The 27,381-nt window shown below is 40.9% G+C and overlaps 1 protein-coding gene across 1 annotated transcript in view; it reads left to right on the top strand.

Moving 5' to 3' along the window:
* Positions 1-27,381, top strand: part of LOC140206277 (phospholipid phosphatase-related protein type 5-like) — a 192,278-nt gene that overhangs the window by 114,041 nt on the left and 50,856 nt on the right. Inside the window, exons 3-4 of the mRNA XM_072274605.1 lie at positions 14,942-15,195; positions 26,243-26,419. Coding sequence (XP_072130706.1) covers positions 14,942-15,195; positions 26,243-26,419 — 431 coding nt within the window. The remainder of the gene's footprint in view (positions 1-14,941; positions 15,196-26,242; positions 26,420-27,381) is intronic.

The following is a 27,381-nucleotide window of genomic DNA, read 5'->3' as shown; positions in this document are numbered from 1 at the left end:
AAAATTCAGAGCTAACGACAGTATCATTGTTATTCACAATTTAAGGGGAAGTATAAAAAGATTTAAAGCTAATTTTCATCTAACAATTGAAACACAGCTAAAGATACCAAAAAATTACCTGAAGCTAATTTAAATCATGTTTTCTGTGGCGATACTTGATTTGAATACCTAATCGAACATAAATAAACATGATTTGTCATAAACATGAGATCCATACTGTTTATGTCTGTGTAAAACTGTCCTCCTAGCATCTGCATTTTTTTTGAGTTCTTCTGTTAACATGTTTCCATGGAAGTATAAATTCATTTAATTTTCACTGGCTGCTTCTTTGGAATATGCTGTGGTTAGGTAATGCAGTATTTTGTTTGAAACTTCAATAAAATTAGGTTTCTTCTGTATTATGTGTGGGATTAATTGTAAAAGTAAAATTTTGACAAAATGTATGGAGTATATAACTCTGCCAAGTTTGCTGGTCATTCTATACATAATTGCTACATTGAATTTTTAGAATGACATTACAAACAAAATCATATTATAATTACATAGAAATAAGAATAATCACTCATGGTAAATAAGGGGGGAATTTTAAGCAAACTTGTCTGGTTGGGAATCAGCTGGTAGGCAGTTAACATCAGGCAGCTCACCTGCATCGAATCACCTTCCTTCCAGAGGTGAAAGGAGTTGATTTTTATTGGTTATAAGTCATCATACCAAAAGTATGAGTAGGCATGCGTCAGTATAAGTTGTGTTCGAAATCTGGCATGCCCTTGTTACGTTCACAGGAGTTAGCCAGGCCAAAGTGGGGCAATGCCAAGAGCAAGGCTGTGCCAATAGAGGAGCGGCACTCAGGGAGAGGGTGAATAGGTTTAGGAGAGGCGTCAATGAACGAGTCGTTGAGAAGACAAAGCTAAGCCCACTTGATTATCTAAAACAACACAGTCAAAATGCTGGAGGAATTCAGCGGGCCAGGCAGCATCTATGGAAAAATGTACAGTCAACATTTCAGACTGAGACCCTTCATCAGGACTGGAAAAATAGATGAGGAGTCATCTGACTGGCTCCACATAAAATAACTTGGGTTGGAGATTCACAATCCTTCCTTGTCCCACCTGCACCCTAGCTCCTTTGCGATTTTAAACTCCCAGTGCGATGGGTTTAGTCATCCATCTGCTATCATGTGGCTTTAGTGTACAGTCTCAGAACTCAGAATCAGGGTTATTAGGACTGACATATGATCTGAAATTTGTTGTTTTCTGCAGCAGTATAGAGCAATACATTAACAATTGCTATAATTTCCAGTAATAAATATATAAAATATAAATGAATATTGCAAAATGAGACCAAAACATAAAAAAGAGCAAAAGACTGTCATAATTATATGACAATTCCTGTGGAAAATGTTGTGAAATTGACCACAGAATTCAGATGAGACCTGGGATTTAATATTCTCCAGCCCCAACTTCCAGAGCAGTGGATATGTTGTTGCTCTGAACGATATCTCCCCAGTAAGGCTGGTTTAGAGCTATTTATTAGGCCAGGCAGTGTCTGAGGACAGAAAGAGAGAGGTGATGATTCACATTGATGGTTTTTGATCAGAACTGGGAACAGTCAAGGAAAAGGAATGGTTTGTGTTCCAGAGAAATGGAGGAATGGTGGAGGGGATCAAAGGGTAAGTTTGTGGGAAAGACAAATTAGAGCAGGTGAAATGTAGTGTTGTGTTTGTTTAATGAAGAGTCTCAGCCTGAAATGTTGACTGTTTATTTCAATCCATGAATACTGCCTGACCTGCTGAACTCCTCTAGCACTTGGTGTGCGTTGCTCTCGATTTTCAGCATCTGCAGAATCTCCTGTGTTTATGTGTTGTGTTGGAGCTAGCTGAAGGTGGGCGGTGAGGAGAATGAGAAACAAAAAAAGGTGTATCTGGGGGAGGTGCAAGTAGGCAGAGATGAATGAAAGCCACTAGGAGAAGGGAAAAAGTGAGAATGCTGGAGATGTGAGAAAAAAGGGTGGATTGGCTGAAGAGCATTGTTGAGTCTGGAAGTAATAACGTGCTTCATCAGGCAGAGGTGTAAAATCCTGCCGACTCTGCAGGAAGAACAGGGACATTCCCCCAATGTACATGCCAATATTTATACCACAGCTAACACCTGCAACGGATAACCTGGTAACTTATTTCATTGCTTTCTGTGTGTCTTTCCTGTGTGTAATTTTAAAAAAAATCTGCTGTTGTATTTCCTATAGAAAAGGGAGCTTGTGCCCATTGAACCTGCCGAACTGTGGACATGGCTTAAAGGATAAGGCTGTAAATCAGCAGTGGCAGATCTCAATAAAAGTGCATTTTAGTGTGGTAGAATGGTTCTAATGAGAAACATGCACATCAGGATAAAGGAAGTTTAGCATAGTGTCAAATTGAAAGTTGAGCATATTGAAGGAAAGAATCGAGACCAATATCTGAAATGTTATCACTTACTCTTTCCACAAATTTTGCATCACCTATTGAGCATTTCAAGATTTCCAGCACTATCTCTTTTTATTTTGGTCAATGGAATGGCAAAGGGCATAGAAATTAAAAGCAGGGAAAGCTTAGCTAAATTTTAAGAGATGCAAGTGCAGTGTTGAGCATAGTTTATGTGTTTGTGTTTAAAGGTTCCATCTGTATTAAAGGCTGACACTAGATTAACTGCTGGGGTAAAGCAATTAATTTACAAAGAAAATGAGCAAGTTGGACCTACATGCTTTGAAGATGGTTAAGAGGTGATCTTACTGAAAAATAGCATATCGTAGATGGAATTAACAAAAATCATGTAGAGAATTTGTTTCCCTTGAATGAAAAGCTGTACTTTTGTGATAAATGGTCAACCATTCAGATGGAGATGGGGAGGAATTTCTCGAGGATCAGGAATTTTCAGAATTCTCTTCCCCAGGGAGTTGTGAAGGAAGAGTCAGTGAAGCTATCCAAAGAGGAGAATAACACCTGTTTAATCTACTAGGAAGTGCAGGATTGTTGGGGAGTGAGTGGAAAAGTGGGGTTGAGGCCAAGACTGGATCAGTCTCGTTCTCCCCTTTGATTCCCCTCCAGGCACTTACCCCTGCATCTTTGCAAATTGTTACACCTGCCCCACACCTCCTCCCTCACCACCATTCAGGCTCCCAAATTGTCATTTCAAGTGAGGTAGTTTTTACACGTAAAATCATTGTTGTCATTTCTTGTATCCAGCGCTCCCGGTATGGGTGCCACTACATTAAAGAGAGATTAATTTAATTTCTTACATGTTAATGTTCCGATGTGCATGTTGATAAATAGACTGAATTTCTCTTTATTAGTGAGAACTGATGCAGATTAGGGGACCATTTGGTTGAGCATCTTCGCTCCATCTGCCACACCAGCTAGAATCTCCCAATGGCCAGCTGTTTTAATTTCGTTTCCAGTTTCCCATTTCCACACCAAGTCAGTTCATGACCTCCTCTACTGCTTAGTTGTTGCTACACAGATTAGAGGAGTAGTACCTCATGTTCTGCCTTGGTAGTCTCTGACCTGACAGCATGAACATCCTGGTACCCATTCCCCTCTGTCCCTTATTTTTTTCCTGTTTGCACTGACCTTATCACTCTCTCTCTTTCTCTTCTCTCAATATTAATCTACCTGTCACCCACACATTCCTCCCAGTTCGTCTCATCAACTTCTTTCCTTTATTCCATAGTCCTCTGTTCTCTCCTATCAGATCCCAGCTTCTTCAACCATTTGTTACGTCCACCTAGCACCTCTCAGCTTCTCACCTCATGCCCATTCCCCCCTCCCCCATCTGCCTCTCAATACCACCCCCCTCCCTACTTCAACCAGATCCATGTGTCGCCTGCCTGCTCTTGATCTAGAATCAGAATCAGGTTTATTATCACTGTATGTCATGAAATTTGTTGCAGCAGGACCTCCAGCACCCAGGGCATGCCCTTTTCTCACTGTTACTACCAGGATGAGGTACAGAAGCCTAAAAGCACACACTCGGTGATTCAGGAACAGCTCCTTCCTCACTGCCATCCAATTCCTAAATGGACATTGAATCTTTGGACACTACCTCACTTTTTCTTAATATACAGTATTTCTGTTTTTGCATGCTTTTAATCTATTCAATATACGTAATTGATTTAGTTGCTTATTATTGTTATTTTTCTCTCTGCTAGGTTATGTATTGTATTAAACTGCTGCTGCTAAGCTAACAAATTTCAAGTCACATGTCAGTGATAATAAACCTGATTCTGATTCTGAGCAATGGAGTGCAAGACATAACATAAAAATACTATTAAGTTACAATAAGAACTGTAGTGCAAACGAGGTAGTGCTCATGAATTCATGGACCCATGGACCATTCAGAAATCTAACGGTGGAGGTGAAAAATCTGTTTCTGAAACACCAAGTGTGTGTCTTTATGCTCCTGTACCACCTCCTTGATGGTAGTATTGAGAAGAGGGTATGTCCCAGATGGTAAAGGTCCTTAATGATATATGCTTCCATTTTGAGGCACCACCTCTTGACGATTTCCGTGATGGTGGGGAGGCTTAAGCTATGATGACACTTGCTGAGCCTACATTTCTGCATCCCCGTAGGATCCTGCATATTAGAACCTCTGTATTGGATGGTGATTTACCCAGTCCACCATCTTCCTTCATCTTTTTCTACTAGCTATCTCACCTTTTTCTTTGTAGTCCTGATGAAGGATCCCAGCCCAAATTGACAATGGTCCATTTTACCCAACAGATGCTGCCTGACTGATTAATTCCTCCAGCTCATTTGTATGTTGCCTCAATCTTGTTTTTGAATGGCAGGAGAGGGCCGTAGGGCTGACAGTCCCATTCTGGGTGCTGGTTTTTATATCCTTGTGCTCTAATTCAATAAAATCATGGCTCAGAATCAAAAACAAAATCCAAAAATACTGGGAGTGTTCAGTAGACCAGGCTGCACCTGTGCGAAGAGAGACATTCAAATCTTCATGTTGGAGACCCTTCATCAGAACTAAAAAGGAAATAAAAAGACACTTCTAAAGCTGCAGGGAAAGTTGGGATCGGAGTGTCCCTGATAAAGTGAAACTGGAGTGGCCATGGGGAAAAGCATGGTTATCTGTTCAGTGAGTGGGTGGGAGCAGTTAGAGGGTGAGAATATAGGTAAGAAGATTGTGGAAGTTGCCAAAATGCAGAGCAGGAGAACATGACTAGCAGGTCCTTAACCACTAGAGAAATTTGACCTTAAAGCTACATCCCTACTAAATTTTTACCCCACGACTTTACACGTGTGTTTAAACCTTGATTATATTCAAAGTCTCCTCTTCAGAACCCTTGATATGAAAATTCAAAAAAGTCAAGACCTCTGAGAGGAACAATTACTGATCTCTATTTTTCCCTCTGAAATGGTGCCCATTGGTTTATAGATGTCCCACAAAGAGAAACATCCTCTAAGCATCCACCCTGTCAATCCCCTCAGAATCTCATGTTTCCAAAAAAAAGCATCACTTTTTATTTTCCACAGTGACCACAGAATAGGACCAGCTCAGTTTTCCGCATTAGATATCCCTTTCATCCTAGGACTCAAACCCTGTGAGATTTCTCTGCACTTCCTCTAATGCATCTATTTCCTTCTTTATTTAAAGATACTATGTAGTATTCTAGGTGCAGCCTTACCAGCACACTGTCCTACTTTTCTGTTTCATTCCCTTTTCCACTTCATTCCATTCCCATTAATATTCTTCATGCCAAAGTAAATGATTTCTCACTTCCCCACATTGTACTCAATCTGACAAATTTTCGCCAACTCACATAACCTATCTATATTGGAAGTAACTTAAGGAGAGAGGGAACAAAATCAGGAAATTGGGAGAAGTGAATCAATATATGATCAAGGGTAAGCAATCACTAAATTCCCTGGACCATGGAATGAAAAACTACATCACATTTCACTGTTCAGCATACCCTCCCAAGATGGAACACACTATAAATACTTTAACTGTAACCAAGTACTAATTTGATCCTTAATTCCCAACAATATCTTTCAATAAGATGTTTGCTAGTAACAGGTAAACACACAGTTGCTTGATACGATTTCAAGTGGAGAATGAGACTCACCCTAGTTTTCTGGGCAACATTTATCCTTCAAATAACACCACTAGTTCACGCCATCCCTTTGGATGAGACCAGGCTTAGGACCTTTCAATAGTAAGTGTATGTGTGTTGGCGCATGGCCAAGTGGTTAAGGCGTTCGTCTAGTGATTTGAAGGTCGCTAGTTTGAGCCTTGGCTGAGGCAGCGTGTGTGTCCTTGAGCAAGGCATTTAACCACACATTGCTCTGCGATGACACCGGTGCCAAGCTGTATGGGTCCTAATGCCCTTCCCTTGGACAACATTGGTGGCGTGGAGAGGGGAGACTTGCAGCATGGGCAACTGCTAGTCTTCCATACAACCTTGCCCAGGCCTATGCCCTGGAAACCTTCCAAGGCGCAAATCCATGGTCTCATGAGACTAATGGATGCCTATAAAAGTGTACAGAAGAATTTCCCTCAACACACATAAAAGTTGATGCTGAGCGCAGAAGGCCAGGCAGCATCTATAGGAAGAGGTACAGTCGATATTTTGGGCTGAGACCCTTCGTCAGGACTAACACCGAAGGGTCTCGGCCCTGATACGTCGACTGTACCTCTTCCTATAGATGCTGCCTGGCCTGCTGCACTCACCAGCAACTTTTATGTGTGTTGCTCAAAATTCCAGCATCCTCAGATTTCCTCATGTTTGCGAGAAGAATTTCCCTATTCCATTCCAGTTATGCCTCCTTCTAAAACTTGTAATTCTTGTGTTTCACACAAGCTTCTGTCATTGATAATTAATTGAGGCAGAACAAGTATTATTGTGAACAAAAGATTGCATTTCTTTGAAAACAATAGTTGCAGCTCTTTCGTTCTATATCTTAAGTGAAAAATGCTTGGCTGATCAATTTGCAATGTGACCATGAGAATGGGTCAAGAAAGAAAAATCAATTTGCCAACAAATAACTATACCAAGTGTTAGCTAAAGTGCTCTCTAGCTCATCAAAACTTCAGGTAGTGTTCTTTACAGGTCCCAGGAGCCCATGCTCATTCCCATTGACCCTATCGCTCTCTAACCAATTGTTTCTATTTCAATGTGATACAGATGGAGAGTGAATATCTATAAACTGCAGATGTTGAATGTCTGAAATAAAAACAGAAAAATTTGAAAATGTTTGGTAGGGTAGAAGAGCGAGAGTAGGACCTCATTAAAACCTATCAAATATTGAAAGGACAGAAAAGAGTGGCCATGGAGAAGACATTTCCTATTGTGGAGAATCATAAGACCGGATGGCACAACCTCAGAATACAAAAACATCCCTTTAAAACAGAGATAAGGAGGAATTCTTATTAGCCAGATGGTGGTGAATCTGTGCAATTCATTGCCATGGCTGACTGTGAAGGCCAACTCTTGGGTTATATTTAAAGCAAGGGTTGATGGGTTCCTGATTAGTCAGATTACCAAAATTTATGGGAAGAAGGTTGAAGAATGGGGTTGAGGGAGATAGTAAATCAGCCATGATAGAATCGTTGAGGAGACTTGATGGACTGAGTGGCCTAATTCTGCTCCTATGTCTTATGGTCAGGTAGCATATGTAGAGAGAGAGAGAGAATGAGAACGTTTCAAGTTGGAGACACTTCACCAGAACTGTATTGACAAAGGGTGTTTGACTTGAAATTTTAACTCTACTTCTTTTCCCACAGATAATGTCTGACTTGTCAAATATCTCCAGCAGTTTCTGTTTTTATTGTCTGGTTGAAGCTTGACTAGGATGTGGTTGGAATGCAGACAGGATCAGAGCAGTTGTGTGAATGGAATAAGGGTCATTGTGAAAATGTAGCATTGCCAGGGCTGGATTTAGTGGGGCTGGGGAGAAAATACTTGTGGGAAGCAGGAATATGTCAAGGAGTGAGATCAGAAGACTAAGTCTATGTCCACACTAGACCGGATAAATCCGTAACCAAAGCTTTTTCTCATTGTTTTGACCCTCCGTCCACACTGAAACAGTGTTTTCCTCCCCCGAAAACAGAGCTTTTCTAAAACGCTCTCCAGAGTGTGTAAATCTGAAAATGCTGGTTGGGCATTGTAGTGTGTACGGGGTAACCAGAGGTTTTAAAAAACCTGTCGTCCCTTTCATCGCTGAAGAGACTATGGCTGTAGGAAATGTTTCCAGGGTGACCCCTCTGTGGGAGTGGGGAAGATGTTGGTGGGGCCACCTGGGAGTCTGTGTGTCCGTATGTGTAGCTATTGTAGTGGCTGTGAGGCTGGTATTGTGGCGATGAAAACTACTGGGGGGGAGCCATCATATTCCTCATCATTGCAAATCCATCTGCAACAGAGTTAGTCAGTTTTTCATGGTCGTCGTCAGCCGGGTCCTACTGTCCGTGAACTCCCTGTCGGTTGCCTCCATACGCTTCAGTATTTGTTTTTTAGTTTTAAGTCCTCCTGCATGAGAGCCAACAGCTGTCCGTCATTTGGCAATTTCCTTTTAAGTTTTTCTAGTCTGTAATTGAAAACGTACAGCAAATATACCGTTCCTTCTTTGCTTGTTTTCTGTAGATGTGTCCTGTGCATGCCCAGTAGGAAGAGATTTGCCCAAATACTTGTTTTAATGTGTTCTGAGGTATTTTCAAAAACGCCTGGTGTGGACATCTTTTGTTTTTACACGAAACCGGTGTTTTCAGAATTATCTGGTCTAGTGTGGACGTAGCCCAAGAATAGGAAACTAAGTGAAGAGGTTTAGGATCAGAGAAAATTTGTGTGTGGGAGTAAGAGATCAAGCAGAGAGGAATGAGGTGTAAAGGAGGAGGCAATGGACATAAGCACATAATCTATTCCAGGTCATTTGCGCGATAGAGGGTTTGAGTGCATACTTGTCAGTGGCTGATGCACGATTTTCAAGGTTCATTTTGTAAAGGGAATCTCCTTTTATTGCACAAGCAGATATTGTCATAAATACATAAACTGTTTTATAAATTACATCAGTAATAAGAAGAAAACAATGTGTTAATTTATCTGTCAGTATGGCTGTCAAGTTGAAAGTTCCTTTTTGCCAAACTGGCCCCCACTTGAAAAACACTGAAGTTCAGTAACTTAATGCATCCCTATTTCATAGAAGTCAAGAAAACTTTAAGCAAATGTGAGCTAGCTTTATATCAATGAATATACATTCAGTGTCCATTTTATTAGTTACAGCAGAAACCTAAAAAAAATAGTCACTGAGTGAATATTAGTTGCCTTCTGTTACTGTAGCTCATCCACATCAATGTTCAACATGTTGTGCTTTCAGAAATGCTCTTCTGCACGATACTCTTGTAACTCATGGTTATTTGAGTTACTGTCACCTTCCTATCAGCTTGAATCATTCTGCCCATTCTCCTCTGACCTTTCTTATTTACAAGCCTACAGAACTGATGCTCAATTGGATTTTTGTTTGTTTTTCACACCATTCAATAAAGTGATTCTGAACCTGTCTGGCCATTCTCTTCTGATCTTTCTCTCATTAACAAGGTATTTTCACCCACAGAACTGCTACTCACTGGATGTTTTTTATTTCCACACCATTCTCTGTAAACTCTAGATTAGTGTGCATGAGAATCCTAGGAGATCAGCAGTTTCTGAGATACTCAAACCGCCCTGTCTGGCACCAACAATCATTCCACAGTAAAAGCCACTTAGATCACATTTGCTCCCCATTCTGATGTTTGGTCTGCACAATAACAGAACTTTTTGACAAAATGTCTGCATGAATTTGTGCATTGAATTGTTGCAATATGATTGAGTGATTAAATATTTGCATTAACAAGCAGATGGGCTATGGGTAACCCTAGGTAATTTCTAAAGTAAGTACATGTTCGGCACAGCATTGTGGGCTAAAGGGCCTGTATTTTGCTGTAGGTTTTCTGTGTTTTCTAAATTTTCTATGTGTAGGTTCACCTAATAAAGTGGCCACTCAGTGTATGTTTTTCAAAAATAAACATTAAACAACATTTTTAGTTTGCACTTACATGCTGAATCATAGAGATGTCAAGGATAAAAGTGTTCAACTTGCTTTAAGTATCATTAAAAATTAAACTGATGTGTAGTTAAGTAAAATCTTGTGCTGAGATATTTACAGTCTGTATCAACGGCACCATGTCATGATGAGAGTAGTAATTAATTTTTAGGGGTTAAGATATAGAGCTTTAAAGGCAAATGCTGGAAGGTTTTATGAAAACAGAAGTTGCTCAAAATAGTCACCAGGTAAGCAGCGTCCATGGAGAAAGAAATAGAATTAATGCTCAGTCTCCAACATTGTTCCAGTGAAACCTAACATAAGTTAAAGGGGCAGCCTCATTGGTCTTTTACTAGAACTGAAAAAAAAGTTTTAAGATGCAAAGACAAAGGAGAGGAGAGGGTAAAACAAAAGGGAGGTCTATGAAATGCTGGAAGGAAGGAGATAGAATAATATAAGAGATGATACTTAACATAAAAGGATAAAAATGGAATGTATAAAAAAACGAATCTAGGGGATTTGTGATACTACTAGACAAAGCTTTATCTGAGACTTTTCAATTCAGTGTTGTCGGAAAGGATATGAATTGCCTTATAGAAAATTAAGATGGTTCTCTTTGAAATTGCATTGGGCTTCATTAGACTTGACCTGCTAAGAGTCAGTGTGTTGTTGGTGATAAACGGATGAACCAGTTGCGAAAGGGTTATATTTCATAGTGGGATTAATTAGAGAAAGCAGACATGGAAATATGAAATAGATTCATAAGGTACAAATGGTGCAAATGTATGGCTTGAAGACCTCCAATAAGATGGCGATGTACTTGGTTGCAGTGGCCTCTTCTGGTTGAAGAAATGGTGCAAATGTGTGCCTTAAATGTTTTTTTTTCTGAACAAAAGATCCTGTGAGACATTGGTAATATAAATATAAAATACTACAAGTCCAGGACATTGGTTCCCTGGTCAGACCGATGGCAGGGGAACTGCGTGGGCTTGGTTGTTGCATGGTTCTGGCCCTCATGCCGTGGCATCACCTATTACAGCCACCCAGGGAAGGCAGTACTGGAGGCAGTGTGGATGTGCAGGAATCCATGCTGGGTTGGGGTCTGGCCCCTGAAGTTTGGGTTTCCCATCAGTGTTTGCTTCCTGGAAGACCAGCTGGATTGTCTTCATCTGTGACTGATTCAGCACTAGACAAGCTGCTTTGCCTTTATCTGTGGCTGACACAGCATGAGATGAGGAACTGCTGCGTGCTTGTTCTTGTAGAACCGTGGCTATAAGGCAACATCCCATGCACCATCAATCTTCAGGTCATGCCATTCAGGGACCCCATAACTGAAATTCCAAAATCTGAAAACCTATAAAATCTGAACATTTCTGAGCACTGACAATTGGAAAATTCCACAAGGCATTGGGGATATTCTCACGCAATACACAGATCTCTGCACATCACATACAGTTAAGAGAAGTGCTCACATATGCAATAAACATAAGTTAATAAAAAATAGAAGAACAGTGTATAAAGCAAAAAATGAAGATTTTGATCGCGTATTGAAAGAGTGGATTTGTCAACACTGAAGTGAACACATTTCACTTAACGGTATGCTGATCTTGCAACAAGAAATGATCTATCACAATGAACTGAAAATTGAAGGTATTTGTGAATATTCAGCAAGCTGGTTCCAGGAATTTAAGAAAAGGCACAGCATTAAAATTTTAAAGGTTTGTGCTGATGAAGCATCTGCTGATCACGAAGCAGCAGAGAAATTCATTGATGAGTCTGCCAAGATCATTGCGGGTGAAACATGCTGAATGGCTGCCTCAGCAGATATGTGTGATGAGAAAGTGTAAGACAAGTAGCACACACAAAATGCTGGAGGAACTCAGCAGGTCAGGCAGCATCTATGGAAAAGAGTAAACAGTCAACGTTTTGGGCCATGAGTCCTGAAGAAGGGTCTTGGCTTGAAATGTCAACTGTTTACTTTTTTCCATACATGCTGCTTAGCCCACTGAGTTACTCCAGCACTTTGTGTGTGCTACTTGGATTTCCATCTTCTGCAGATTTTCTATTCCAAGTGTAAGACAAGGACTGCTTACTTATAGCATATAAATTCCGAGTCAAGAATGATGATGATGCCAAACAGCCATTGACTGTCCACCTGCTCAGCCAAGGTAGTGATTGTTTACCTGTCTCATGGTTCAATGTACACCTTGTTTTTTTAATGTACAAAATTATTACAAATATTATATAAAACTACATTCAGTGTGTATGTCTAAGATGTATGTGTAATGTAAATGGATTTCATGTTTAGATTTAGATCCTAATGACAAGGTATCTCATTATATGGTAACTTGATGAACTGCACCCTAGGGTTATGAAAGAGGTAGTGGTAGAGATTGTGGAGACATTAGAACTGATCTTTCAAAAATCATTGTACTCTGGCCTGGTGCCATAGGACTAGAAAACTGCAAATGTCACTCCACTCTTTAAGAAAGGAGGAAGACAGCAGAAAGGAAATTATAAACTAGTTAGCCTGACCTCAGTAGTTGGGAAGATTTTGGAGTCAATTATTAAGGATGAGGCAATGGAGTACTTGGTGACACAGGACAAGATAGGCCAAAGTCAGCATGGTTTCCTTAAGGGGAAATCTTGCCCGACAAACCTGTTGAAATTTTTTGAGGACATTACAAGTAGGATAGATAAAGGGGATGCAGTGGATGTTGTGTATTTGGACTTTCAGAAGGCCTTTGACAAGGTGTCACACATGAGACTGCTTACCAAGTTAAGAACCCATGATATTCCAGGCAAGTTACTGGCATGGTAAGAGCATTGGCTGATTAGTAGGAGGCAGTGAGTGGGAATAAAATGATCCTTTTCTGGTTGGCTGCCAATGGCTAGTGGTAGTCCACAAGGGTCGATGTTGGGACCACTTCCTTTTATGCTGTATATCAGCAATTTAGTTGATATACAGCATAAAAATAAGTGGTCCCAACAATAGATGGCTTTATTACACAGGTGACAGGAAGATTAGTGGAGGGGCAGGTAGTGTTGAGGAAACAGGGAGGCTGCAGAAAGGCAGATTAGGAGAATGGTCAAGAAAGTGGCAAATGAAATACAATGTTGGAAAATGCATGGTCATGCACTTTGGTAGTAGAAATAAGTGTGCAGACTATTTTCTAAATGGGGAGAAAGTCCAAAAATCAAAAATACATAGGGACTTAAGAGTCCTTGTGCAGAACACTGTGAAGGTTAATTTACAGGTAGAGTCAGTGGTGAGGAAGGCAAATGCAATGTTAGCATTCATTTCCAGATGTCTAGAGCACAAGAGCAGGGATGTGATGCTGAGGCTTTATAAGGCACTGGTGAGGCCTCACCTTGAGTATTGTAAACAGTTTCAGGCTCCTCATCTAAGACAAAATGTGCTGGCACTGGAGGGTGCTCAGAGGAGGTTCATAAGGATGATTCCAGAAATGGAAGGGTTATCATACAAAGGAACATTTGATAGCTCTGGGTCTGTATTTGCTGGAATTTAGAAGGATGAGGGGGATCGCACTGAAACCTTTTGAATCTTGAAAGGCCTAGACAGAGTAGATGTGGAAAGGATGTTTCCCATGGTAGTGGAGTCTAGGATAAGAGGGCACAGCCTCCATTTAAAACAGAGATGTAGAGAAATTTCTTTAGCCAGAGGGTGGTGAATTTGTGGAACTTGTTACCACAGACAGTTGTGGCGGCCAGTTTGTTGAGTGTATTTAAGGCAGAGCTTGATGGGTTCTTGATTGGACACGCATCAAATATTATGGGGAGAAGGCCTGGGAGTGGGACTAAGGAGGGGAGAAAAGGATCAGACATGATTGAGCAGACTCAATGGAGCAAATGGCCTAATTCTGCTCCTATGTGTTACAGTCTTACAGTATGTAGATGCAAATATTCCAAAATCTGAAAAAATTCAAAATCAGAAACACTTCTGGCCGCAGACATTTCAGACATGGGGTGCTCAACTTGTATTATTTTTTGTGTCTCTATGTGCTATGGTAACTATACCAATGTACTATGTGCTGTGTGTGACTGTATGTACTGTGTTTTGCACCTTGTTGCCGGAATGCTGTTTTGTTATCTGTATACACATGTATGGTTGAATGACAATTAAACTTGAACTTGGCTTTGAATACTAGAAATACTCAGCAGCTAAGTCAGCATATGCAGGGAGAGAATGAAAGGAAACAAAAGGAAACATTGATCGGAATTTTCTTAATCAAGTTTTTTTGAACTTGTTCTTTCTTACTAGGAAACTCTTCTGCAAATATGCTTTCAAAAATAAATGGTGGAAATTAATTCTACAAACATGATTGTCTTGTTCTTCAAAATAAACAAAAGCAGTACAACTCCAAAGCCCCCAAAAGGCCTTCCTGACACTTAATTGAATTATATCTCTTTCAGGACCATTTTCTGTTAGGTCCTTAATTAGAAGGTTCAGGCAATACTGTCAATCTTCCTTCCAAGTTCAGTTTTGTGCCTGTAACTTTCACTATTAGTCATAAATTTAATTGAGCACAAAAGCCACTGAGCATGTATGAAGCATTTCAGCCAGTCAAATTAATGTGCATGAACATATTTTTTCAGAGAATTTCTTTCCGAGAAATGCTACTTGCATGTAACAAAAAAAAGGCAAGTTAACATTGACTGAGAGGGGAGCAGTAACATTTTCAAAGCAATAGATAGATGAAAATTAACTACAAGTTCCAGAATAACTTTTAAATAGCAGGGATAATTAAGATGAACGTGAGGTGAAAATTAAATTTCATAATTTTATCTGAATTACTTGATTTTCTTTGAAATTTTAGATCAAGAGGATTTCTAATTACTTCTTGCTTTTTTTGTTAATAGGGGTTTATGCATTTGGACTTTTTGCTACTGATATTTTTGTAAATGCTGGACAAGTGGTGACGGGAAATCTAGCGCCCCACTTTCTCACAGTGTGTAAACCCAATTACACAGCTCTGGGATGTCATCATGAACCCGTGCAATTCATCAACAGTGAAGAAGCCTGCACAGGCAACATAGATGCCATAACAAAAGCCAGGAAGACCTTCCCGTCCAAAGAGGCAGCTTTAAGTGTGTATGCAGCAGTATACCTGGCTGTAAGTAGATTTTTCTTGCATTCTTCTCATAGCTGATAGCTCTTAAATAAGTAACAACAGTTATAATCATCACCTCAGAATGAGGTCATAAATTGATCAAAGAATACTGCAACAGAGTCAGAGAAAAGTCTATGCCACCATTATATCCATATCCTCCTATACCTTTCCTGTTACTTTATAAGTGGGTTGTATCTGCCACTATGACCTTCTCTGGGAGCATGTTTCAGATATCCACCACTTTCTGTGGAGAAAATCTTAAGCTACAATTGCATTTAAATTTCTCTCCCCCGCCCCCCACTGCACTTCAAAACTACGCCCACTAGTTCTCAAATCCTCAGCCCCAAGAAAACATTTCAAACTATTTATCATACTTATGCCTCTGATAATCTTATAAATCTGTAAGGTCATCCCTCAGTTTCCTACAATCCAGTGAGAACAAGCCCAGGCTATCAAATCTCTCCATCCTGGTATATCTCTTCCACACTCTCACTTTGGCCACCACTACCTTGCTATAATGTGTTGACCAATACTGAGTGCAGTCTAACCAAATGTTTTCATGTGCAGCTGCAACGTGATGGCATAACTCATTTAGTCAATGTCTCAGCCTATTTCTCTCATTATCTGCCTGTGCTGCCACTTTCAGGAGGCTTCAAACCTGCCTGAGGGTCTCCCTGTACTTGCTAATGCACAGAGAGACCTTCAGCCAAGACCTTGCCCAAAGGTCTCTATGTAAATCCTGTCATGGACTCTGTAGGTCCTACAGGATTTGGATTTGGATTTCCTTAAGTGATTACCTCACACTTGGCTGGATTAAATTCCATCTGTCCGAACTCTATACGTCCTTTCAGCTGGCCTGCATAGCTCTGTATGTAGAGTCAAAATGAGACTTTCTCTTAGACCATATGACCATAAGACATAGGAGCAGGATTCAGCCATTCAGCCCATCGAGTCTGCTCTGCCATTCCATCATGAGTGATCCCAGGTCCCACTCAACCCTATACACCTGTCTTCTCAACATATTCTTTGACATCCTGACAGATCAGGAAATGATCAACTTCTGCCTTAAATATACGCACGGACTTGAACTCCACCGCAGTCTGTGGCAAAGCATGCCATAGATTTACTACTCTCTGGCTAAAAGAAAATCCTCCTTACCTCTGTTCTAAAGGGTCACCCCTCAATTTTGAGGCTGGGCCTTCTGGTTCTGGATACCCCCACCATAGGAAACATCCTCTCCATGACCCCCCCCAATATCCTCCTAAATTCCAGTGAGTACAGGCCCAAAGCTGCCAAGCGCTTCTCATATGTTAACCCCTTCATTCCCAGAATCATCCTCGTGAACCTCCTCTGGATTCTATCCAATGATACCACACCCTTTCTGAGATATGGGGCCGAAAACTGTTGACAATGCTCCACGTGTGGCCTGACTAGCGTCTTATAAAGGCTCAGTATTATTTCCTTCCTTTTATATTCTATTCCCCTTGAAATAGATGCCAACATTGCATTTGCCTTCTTTACCACAGACTCAACCTGTAAATCAACTTTCTGGGAGACTTGCACGAGGATTCCCAAGTCCCTCTGCACCTCTTGACAGTTACTTTTATCTTACTGCTAAGGTAGAAGGTAATGCTAATAACGTAACCTACACTGATACTTAGAAGTCAGCATAGGTTCAATTGTAGCAGACATAGGTTTAGATTAGAAAGCTTCACGCCTAAGTGCTCCTCCAGAGATTCTCACACAAAGTTCTAAGTTGTTTGTCCAATGCAATATCGAGTGTAGCATTGGTTAAGTTCTGACATTAAGCTAAGAATTTAAATTGAGGCACCATGTGTTCTGTCAGCTGTGTAGAAATGATCAACTTGGCATCAGTTAGTTGAACGCAAGATTATTTGAAAGGTGTACAGGAAAGTCACTCCTGGAAAATCAGGCCTCACTGCGTCTCCAATATTAATTCTAAATGAGCATTATTAAAACCAATTATCAGGGTATTATCAAACTTCTTTCTGTGAGAGCTTGTTGTGTGCAAATTTTCAACTACTGTTCAGGAAACCATGCTACACTTCAAAAATATTTCACCTGTTGTAAAGCACTTTGGACCTTCGTGAAGAGTCCCATTTGAATGTAGTCACCATAATATACCTAACTACAGAATGTGATGCAAACAATTATAGTTACAAGATAAGGAAGAGGCAATAGAAAATTTGAATTCAAAGTAATAGGCAAGAACTTTTTCCAGGAAGCAGTGTTCTCAGATAAAGTGATAAAAGTTCAGTTAAATATATTCATACTCCAGGTCAGATGAGAGGTAACCCAGGTCAGGTTTCAGACCACAGTACCCAGGTAGATTCTTCGCATGATGGCGGTGGTGAGGAGGTAGAGAAGAAGAGGAAGGTCAAGTGGCCAGCAACGGCATATGAGAAGGCTTGGCGTGTATTTGATGAGGATATCAGTATGATGTTGGAGAACGCTGTCAGGGGAACATCAAAGAGAAAGTTAGAAGTGATGGGCAATATGATTTACGATGTTGGAAAGTACAGGTTTGGTTTGGTTGAGTTGAAGAAAACAAAGCCTACACAGCAACCAAGCAGGCGCCAGAAGGAGATTAGTAGGTTGAGGAGAGAGCTTAGATCGTTGAGACAGAGGTGGAAGGTAGCAAGTGAGGGTGACAAGCCAGGGCTTGCTGATCTCTGAGAGCATTTTCGAATAAAGTTAGCATCACTCCATCGTGCAGAGTCACAACGTAAAAAGAGAAAGAAGAGAGAGAAGGCAAGAAAGTCGTTCTTTAAGAACCCTCAAGAGTTCACAAAGAAACTGTTTGAACAAAGTAAGAGCGGGCAGCTTAACATCTCTCAACAAGAACTTGAGGATCACCTAGCAAGCACTTACTCTAACGAACAGCAGGAGGCTCCTTTGCTTGACATTTCAGGACTTGTGAAGCCTACTAGGCCAGGAGTGAAGTTCGATCTGTCAGAACCCAAACTGGCAGAAGTCGAACGGTTCATCAGAAAGGCAAGGTCAGGCTCAGTGCCAGGACCTAATGGAGTGCCGTATAAGGTGTTCAAGAAGTGTGAACAGCTGAGGAAATACTTGTGGAGATTGACAAAGGTGGTGTGGAGACAAAGTGTTGTTCCTTTGTCATGGAGTAAGGCTGAAGGAGTATACATCCCTAAGGAAGAGAATTCTTCTACTTTGAATCAGTTCTGACCAATTTCACTCCTGAATGTAGAGGGGAAGATTATGTTTGGCATTCTGGCAGAAAGAATATCTTCATTTGTGATTGAAAATAGATTAGTAAATACATCTGTGCAGAAGGCAGGAATACCAGGCTTCCCAGGATGCCTTGAACATTCTAGTATAACATGGCATAACATCCAGGAGTCAAAAAGGTTGAGAAGAAATCTGGCTGTAGTTTGGCTTGATCTGGCAAATGCGTATGGTTCTGTTCCCCACATCCTGATTGAGTTTGCAGTGGAATTCCTATGGATTCCTGCAAAGGTGAGGAACTTTGTTATGCAGTACTACAATGATTTCCGGATGAGGTTTTCCACTCAGCAGTTTACAACTAGGTGGCAGAGTCTGGATGTTGGAATCCCAATGGGATGTGCAATTTCACCCATCCTTTTTGTGTCAGCCATGGAGGTTATTGTGAGGGCTGTAGAATCAGTGGGACTAGGTGTCGCACTTGATGGCGGAGAGGAGTTACCACCAATACGAGCGTTCATGGATGATCTTACCCTTTTGGGTCCCAGCATGGGGGCAGTGGAAAATGTACTATCTAGACTCGAGGAGCTAATGGATTGGGGAAGAATGAAGTTCAAGACCAAGAAGTCAAGGAGCCTTGTTCTTAGGAGAGGAAAGCTGTTTGACTTTCATTTCACCCTTTGTGGAGAGGAGATTCCATCCATTTAGGACCAACCAGTTAAGAGCCTCGGGCGATGGTACACAGAGGAGCTGAGAGACACCAAGAGGGTTCAAGAGACAGCAGAACAGATCAGCAGAGGTCTGATGTCTGTTGACAAGTGTGGTTTGCCTGGCAAGTTGAAGTTGTGGTGCTTGCAGTACAGACTGATGCCATGGATAATGAGGCCGCTAACTGTCTATGAAGTGGCAATGTCCCACGTTGAGGCAATGGAACAGAAGATCAACAATTATGTGAAGAAGTGGCTTGGAGTACTGAGCAGCCTCACCAATGTTGCAATCCACAGTAGCCAGACAAAGCTTACCGTCCCAGTGCAATCCCTTGTTGAGGAAGTCAAGGTGGCCAAGGTAAGATCATTCGTGATGCTTCAAGACTCAAAAGACCCTGTCATCAAGAACACCCAGCCAGATGTGAGATCAGGCAGGAAGTGGTCAGCCCGTTTAGCAGTTGATGAGGCAGAGTCCAGATTGAAGCACAAGGAGACGGCTGGGGCTATCCAGCTAGGCCGCTAGGGACCTGGATGGACAACCCACAAGTGGTGGTCATCTTCTACAGGTAAGGAGCGCCGTGAGCTTGTAACACAAGAAATACGAGAGGTAGAAGAGGAGAAGAGTAACTAAAACAGCTGGCCTGGCCAAACAAGGGGCTTGGACCCGGTGGGAAAGTGTTGAACAACAACACCTATCTCGGAATGTTCTGTGGCAGATGGAACCACTCCGCATTTCTTTTTTATGCAGAGCAGCGTACGATCTGCTCCCAACACCTGCCAGCCTCAGCACCTGCTATGAAGATAAGACAGACAGGTGTGCTGCTTGTGGCGAGAAGGGAACACTTCAACATATCTTGAGTGCTTGCAGAGTCAATCTTTCCAGCGGCATGTACACTTGGAGACGTAACAACGTTCTCAAAGTTGTAACAGAAGCGGTTGAGCAGAGAGTACTGCAGCACAACTTATCTCATGCCCCATGCTGCACAGAACATCGCATATCACTTGTGAAAGAAGGCTACAAGTCAAGGGTGTACAGCGCAGGCTCACGATCAAGCATACTTTCTTCAGCCAATGATTGGTGCGTCAAGGCTGACCTGGATGGGAAAGGCAGTTTCCCGGAGCAAATAGCTTTCACAACATTGTGTCCAGATATAATCGTATGGTCTAACACCAGTAGAGAAGCGGTTATTGGTGAACTTACAGTCCCCTGGGAAGACAACATCAATGAAGCCCATGAGCGCAAGTTAACCAAATATGCAGAGTTAAGATCAGAGTGCAGAGACAGAGGGTGGAAGGTCTCATGCTATCCATTCGAAGTAGGCTGCCGTGGGTTTATTGCATTCACTTTCCAGAAGTGGCTGCATGACCTTGGCTTCACTAGAAGGGAAATCAAGTCAACCAGCAGGGCTGCATCTGAGGCAGCAGAGAGAGGATCAGCATGGGTATGGACCAAGTATGTCCAGAGGGGCAGATAGTCAGATAGTGTATACATATCTTGCAAACCCTTCAGTAGTTGGATAGACACCTGAAGAGCAGACTATCTGTTAGATGGAAGTGACCAACAACTCTGATAGAGGCAGATGCCAAGTTTTTAAGCTCGCCAATGGGAGGTGGTACTTTAGCACTGCTGGCCCACCACCTTGAGGGAGTCTTGATCATAAGAGGGCAGAAACTCCTGAAGACAGGTGGCAGATCAACTGATGATCCCACTGGTGATAGCACAGGACAGTTAACATCTTAGTCCACGTGTATTTTGTAACTCTAGAAAAGTTCACAGGTCAATAAATGAAACAAATCATTTTTAGAAAGTCAGAAGTAACCAATAGATGTAATAATGGGAAACATTCCATTTTAAAATTGTATATAAATACTATTAGTATGCAGCTCATGTTCTCAGTATTATTTTTTTTTGATTTGCACAGTTCGGCTCCCTTTGCATCTTGGTTGTTTGTCAGCCTTTGTGAGTAGTTTTTCATTGATTTTGTTGTATTTCATTGTTCCACTGTGAATGCCTGCAAGAAAATAAATCTCAGAGTAGTAAATGGTGACAAATGTTTCAGAATTCTTTGAGGAAATAGCAAGCAGTATAGGCAAATGAGAGTCAGAGGATGTTGTTCACTTGGATGTTCAGAAGGTCTTTGACAAGGGGCCGCACCTGAGACTGCTTAACAAGATAAAAGCCCATGGTATTACATGAATGGTACTAGCCTGGATAGAAGATTAGCTGACTGGCAGCAAGCAAACAGTGGAAATAAAGGGGGCCTCTTCTGGTGGGCTTTTGGTGACTAGTGGTGTTCGCAGGCATTGGGACCGCTTTTTCTTCCTTTATGATTTGGATTTGGGTGACAGAATTGATGGCTTTGTGGCCAAGTTTGCAGGCAATACAAAGATAGGTGGAGAGGCAAGTAGTGTAGAGGAAGAAGGGAGTCTGCAGAAGGACAGGCAGATTTGGAGAATGGGCAAAGAGTGGCAGATGGAATATAGTGTAAGGAACAGTATGGTCATGCAATTTGGTAGAAAGGATAACGGCGTAGACTATTTTCTAAATAGAGAGAAAATTCAAAAATCAGAGGCGCATAGGGACTTGAGAATCCTCGTACAGGATTCCCTTCAAGTTAACTTGCAGGTTGAGTCAGGGGTAGGGAGGCAAATGCAATATTAGTATTCATTTTCAGAGGACTAGAATACAAGAGCAAGGATGTAATTTTGAGGCTTTATAAAGCATTGGTCAGACTTCGTTTGGAGTATTGTGAGCAGTTTTGGGTCCCTTATCTAAGAAAAGATGTGCCGGCATTGGAGAGGTCCAGAGGAGGTTCATGAGAAAGGTTCCGGAAATGAAAATGTTAACGTGTGAGGAGCGTTCGATGGCTCTGGACCTGTACTCGCTGGAGTCTAGAAGAATGAGGGGGGATTTATTGAAAACTATTGACTTTTGAAAGGCTTAGATAAAGTGAATGTGGAGAGGATGTTTCCTATAGTGGAAGCATCTAGGACCAGAGGGCACAACTTCAGAATAGATGGCCATCTATTTAGAACATACTGTAGGTGAGGAGAATTTTTTTTAGCCAGAGGGTAGTGTACTGTGGAATTCATTGCCACAGATTGCTGTGGAGGCCAAGATTGGATATATTTAAAGCAGAGCCTGATAAGGTTCTTGATTAGTAATGATTACACCACACGCTGCATCCGCAAAGCAAACAGCATTACGAAGGACCCCACGCACCCCTCATATAAACTCTTCTCCCTCCTGCCATCTGGAAACAGGCACCAAAGCATACGGGCTCTCATGACCAGACTATGAAACAGTTTCTTCCCCCAAGCCATCAGACTCCTCAATACCCAGGGCCTGGACTGACACCAATCTACTATACCCTCTGCTGTGCCTACTGTCTTGTTTATTATTTATTATTATTTATTGTAATGTCTGCATTGTTCTGTGCACTTTATGCAGTCCTGGATAGGTCTGTAGTCTAGTGTAGTTTTTGTATTGTTTCACGTAACACCATGGTCTTGGAAAACGTTGTCTCATTTTTACTATGTTCTGTACCAGCAGTTATGGTTGAAATGACAATTAAAAAGTGACTTGACTTGATATCAAAGGTTATTGTGAGAAGCCAGAAGAATGGGGTCGAGATCTTAATGTAAACAGCAGTAGAGAAACAAACAAATAGGTAATGTTTAATTGATGCTGAACTCTTGTGTACACAAGGATTAAAAACATTGTTTCCCTCTCTCCCCCCACCCCGACCAATAACATACCAAATGACAAATTATGTAGTGGAGGAGGATATGGCTAAGCTTTCAAATAAGAGATGGGTCCCACTTTTATTAATGCTTTATATAACACTGATCTTAATTTAACAGCATCATGAACATAGGAGGAGGTCTTATAGCCCACAGTGCTTGTAGTGGCTCTTTGAATAACTTATCTATTTAGTTCCATTCACCAGCTCTTGGTTCTGGGGCCCTGCAGATGAATTTTCAGTTACTTTTCAGAAGTTTCAATCTAAAATGCTGCCATCACTATTTCAGTTAAACTGTTTCACATCACACCACACATTCCATATCAACAAAGTCATCTCTCTCTTTATCCTTTTGATAAATCTGTATTCTTCCTTCATGAAACCGTTCTTCCTTATTTTTCCATTGAAAAGCTCCCACTTTGTCCAGTGATGGTGAGTATCCTTGGTTTGCTGTCTACTTCTAATGCTTTCAGGAAAGTAGTTACCTTATCTCTCTGGAAATATAAAGTTCAAAGAGTCGTACCTCACAGAAACACACCCATCAGTCCGTTATGATCACATCAACCATGATCTATATTAATCCCATTTACCAGCACTTGGTCTGTAGCTTTCAATGAATTGGTGATTCAAGCTCTCATTTAAATGTTGTTAGATGCCTGCCTTCACCACGTACTCAGACAGTGTATTCCAAATTATATCTCCTCTCGTCCTTTTACTCCTTACCTTTGAGATATCTAATACTTCGCCATTTTCACCACCACTCTTCCCCTTACTGAAATCTCACTACAACGTCCTTAATGAATGTAAATGAAAAGTATTTATTTAAGCCCTCAGCATCTGGCTCTAAGTGTGTATTCCTTATGGCTTCTACTCCGTAGTTACCCTCCCACTATTTTTTAATTTTTAAAATTTTTAAAAATTTTTAAATTTTATTTTATTACAAACAAAAAACACAAAAAATACAGCATTCCACAAAAACCACAATCGTAACAATATCAAATTAAATATTGAGCAGCAAAAGGGAGAAAAATATAAAGGCAAAAGTAACCATACACGGCAGAGGTGCACCGCACCAAAAAACCTCACTCCTCACCCCGTAAGAAAGTCCAATACAGAGCCCCATATCCCACTCTTCACTGAATTATAAAATTCTTGGAGATTTACTTAATTTTGTCTATGAATCATAATTCATGTCCCATCTTAACCCTGCAAGAGGTTCCTGTCTGTTCACCTCCTCCTTTGGGAGGAGGTGAACTCAGGGACCCAAAAAGGCTTTCCCTTTGGAAGGACTGTTACAAGACACAGGTTGAAGAGGGCAACACCTCACTTGTAAGTCTATCAGAGTACTGTATCCACTGCTCCCATTGCAACCTCCTCTAATCAGTGAGACCCAACATCCTGTAGTTTGGAGGGCCACTTTGTCAAGCACATTTGCTCAAGCAGGATTTCCCCTTGGCTTACCATTTTAATTGCACGCCCTATTCCCACCCTGATAGTTAGTCCATGTCGTAATGAGGCCTCTCTCTGGTCAGAGGAGCAGCACCTCATATTCTGTCGGGATTGCCTCCAACCTGATAGCACGAACATTGATTTCTCTAACCTAGTAATTTCTCCCCCTCCTCCTCTCTCTTCTTCCATTCCCCATTCTGGCTCCCTTCCAACCCCTTCTCCTCACCTGCCTATCACCTCACCCCAGGTGCCCCTCATCCTTCCATTTCTCCCATGGTCCACCCTCCTCTCCAAGCAGAGCCCTTCTTCAGCCATTTGACTTCACCACCAATCACTGTATGTGTGTATGTAGTTTCTTTGTTCACCATCTTCTAGCCTATCACTAACCTCTCCAACCAATTTACATTTTCTTTCAATTTGATACCCTTCTCAACCTCCTCGATTAGCCATGGCAGATTTGCTAGGAGTTTTGCTTCCCAGTGGTATATATAGTACATTGATTGAGAATTAAAAAGTATCTTCTTAAATACTTGCCACAGTTTATCCATCATTGTACCTTTTAATAATTTTCCCCAATCCACTGGATGGAATTCTGCATTCAGACCTAAATGATTAAATTTACTTAAGGCTAGTTTCAGACCCAAGATTTTCACTTTTGAAATAAATGTAAAGTTTTATCATATTCTGGTCACTTTTCCCCAGATGACAGTTTACATTGAGATAATTATTCCTGGTGTGGAGATTGGTTGAGAAAATTGATTTGAAACTCAGTATCAACCATGCTCTTATTAAATAGCCTACACCTGCTTCTATTTTCAATGTTCTTGGAAAGATTACAAAATCAGTTCTCAGCTGTGCAAGCTACCAACAATATGTTTCTACCATTCTGTATTTGAAGTATTTTTCTTGCAGTACTGCAATTTCTTATTAACTGTTTATGCAACAAAGGGCATGAGTAGATTTTTTTTCATTTCACTAATTTCACTCCCAATTATCTGTTGATTTCTTTGTATTGAGGACCAAGAAGTAGACTTGTCCTTCACATTTTATCCCCCCAGTTGCTTTCTTTTTGTGAAAATTATGGGATTAAGCAAGAAATGTACTTAAAGCTCCACAGAGTCAACAAGAAAGATATAGGAAACCTGTCATGGTAATTGTTAAATAAGTCGTGGTTTTCATTTGATATTTAATGTAACATGTTAGAAAAATCCATTGCCATATAATCACCTTCACAGTGCAATCAGCACCAACATTTAGCAAAATTAAAGTATTACTGTAAGTCTGAAATAAAATCATAGATACTGTAAACTATCTGCTGGCTATGCAGCTCTTATAGAAAGAGAAATGGAGTTAATAGCCTTGGCAAAGCTGATAGTTCCTTGTGGAAATGTGAGCATTTACAAAAACCCTCTACTGCATGGGGCATTGCCATTTTGGATAGGCATAGCTTCTGTAAGCAAGTTCACAACAACAGATGTGTAACTGTTATGTACTTTGTTATCACATGCAGATCAACAAGAAACGTTAGGGTGAATTGCTGACAGCAGTGGATAGCCCAGGTTATTAAGTTCTGATGACTTTTCAGGATCTTTCCTACATTCAGTCACCTGAACTGAACAATGACCTCACCTGCTTTACAGACCTGCCAAGTGCAGATTTTTCTCATTCTCTTACAAATGTAGTAAAAATACTTAAAAATAAATTAATGTTGTAAGGAGCAGCTGCTCCCCTATTAAATTTTAATTCCAATTTCTCCGAGTGTCTTATTTTGTAAGCATGCACAGTTAAATTGGTCTTTTAACATCCCTTGTCAAGGAAGAAGAATAATTCACTCATAAAGAAAATTATTCCCACTGCCGATGAATGTTTAACCATGTTCTTTTTCGCTGTTATATATGTAACAAAGTTTTAACATTGCAAATTGATTTTATTTGTACCTTTTAGATGTATATTACATGTACTGTGAAGACAACTGGAACAAGACTTGCAAAACCTCTCCTCTGTTTGGGTCTCATGTGTTTGGCATTTCTGACTGGAATAAACAGGGTAGCAGAATACCGAAATCACTGGTCAGATGTTGTGGCAGGATTCACCATAGGAACAGCTGTAGGAGTATTTTTGGTGAGTAAGTACTATTACAATAAAATAACATACAAGGCCAGATAAGATAAAATACTGTTCCTCGAGAGAAAGGATCCATATATTCCACATACATTATTCATGGCTTCATCTGTTTTGTGGTGTGTTCAGCACTTTCCATTTACTTCAGAAAATTAGTAAAGCACAGGTCCAGTTCAGTTCAACATACAATTGGCAAACATTTAAACTGTGTCTCTGTCGAGACTGTAGGCCAATGAATGATGCTGTTTTATATCTCTAAAAAAGTTAAAGAATCTGCAAGTATTGACTTCTCTGAGGAATCTGATTACATAACTTAATGCTTGTGTGTACTGTATGATTCAGTTTTGTTGTAAAGGTCATTGAAAATCCAGGATTTTATGTGCTGTGCTACAGAGATTACGATTTTTGTTCTGGACCAGAAATGTATAGTGGCATTGTGTGTATGTCTGGGTGCCACTCTTGAGATTTTCAGGATTCTATGTACAGCTCTTGATAAACATGAGCAAATTACACTCAGGGAACACTTTACTAAGACTGAGGCGGAAGCCAGTGTGGTCTTCTGCTGCTGTAGGCCACCCACTTCAAGGTTCGAAATGTTGTACATTCAGAGATGTTCTTCTGCACGCTACTGTTGTTACGTGTGGTTATTTGAGTTACTATTGCCTTTCTGTCAGCTTGAACCAGTTTGGCCATTCTCCTCTGAACTCTCTTATTAACAAGGCTGCAGCTCACTGAATTTTTTTTTGGAGGGGAGGATGCCGGGAGGTTTGCACCATTCTTAGTAGACTCTGTTGTGTGTGAAAATCCCAACAGCTCAGCAGTACCTGAGATACTCAAACCAACCCATCTGGCTCTAACAACCATTTCACGGTCAAAGTCACTTAGATCACATTTGTTCCATATTCTTGTATTTGGTCTGAGAAATAACTAAACCTCTTGATGATGTCTGCATGCTTTTATGC

Source organism: Mobula birostris, chromosome 12 (genome assembly GCF_030028105.1).
Source record: "Mobula birostris isolate sMobBir1 chromosome 12, sMobBir1.hap1, whole genome shotgun sequence".
Taxonomy (NCBI): Eukaryota; Metazoa; Chordata; class Chondrichthyes; order Myliobatiformes; family Myliobatidae; genus Mobula; species Mobula birostris.
This window is presented reverse-complemented; position numbering and strand designations above follow the sequence as displayed.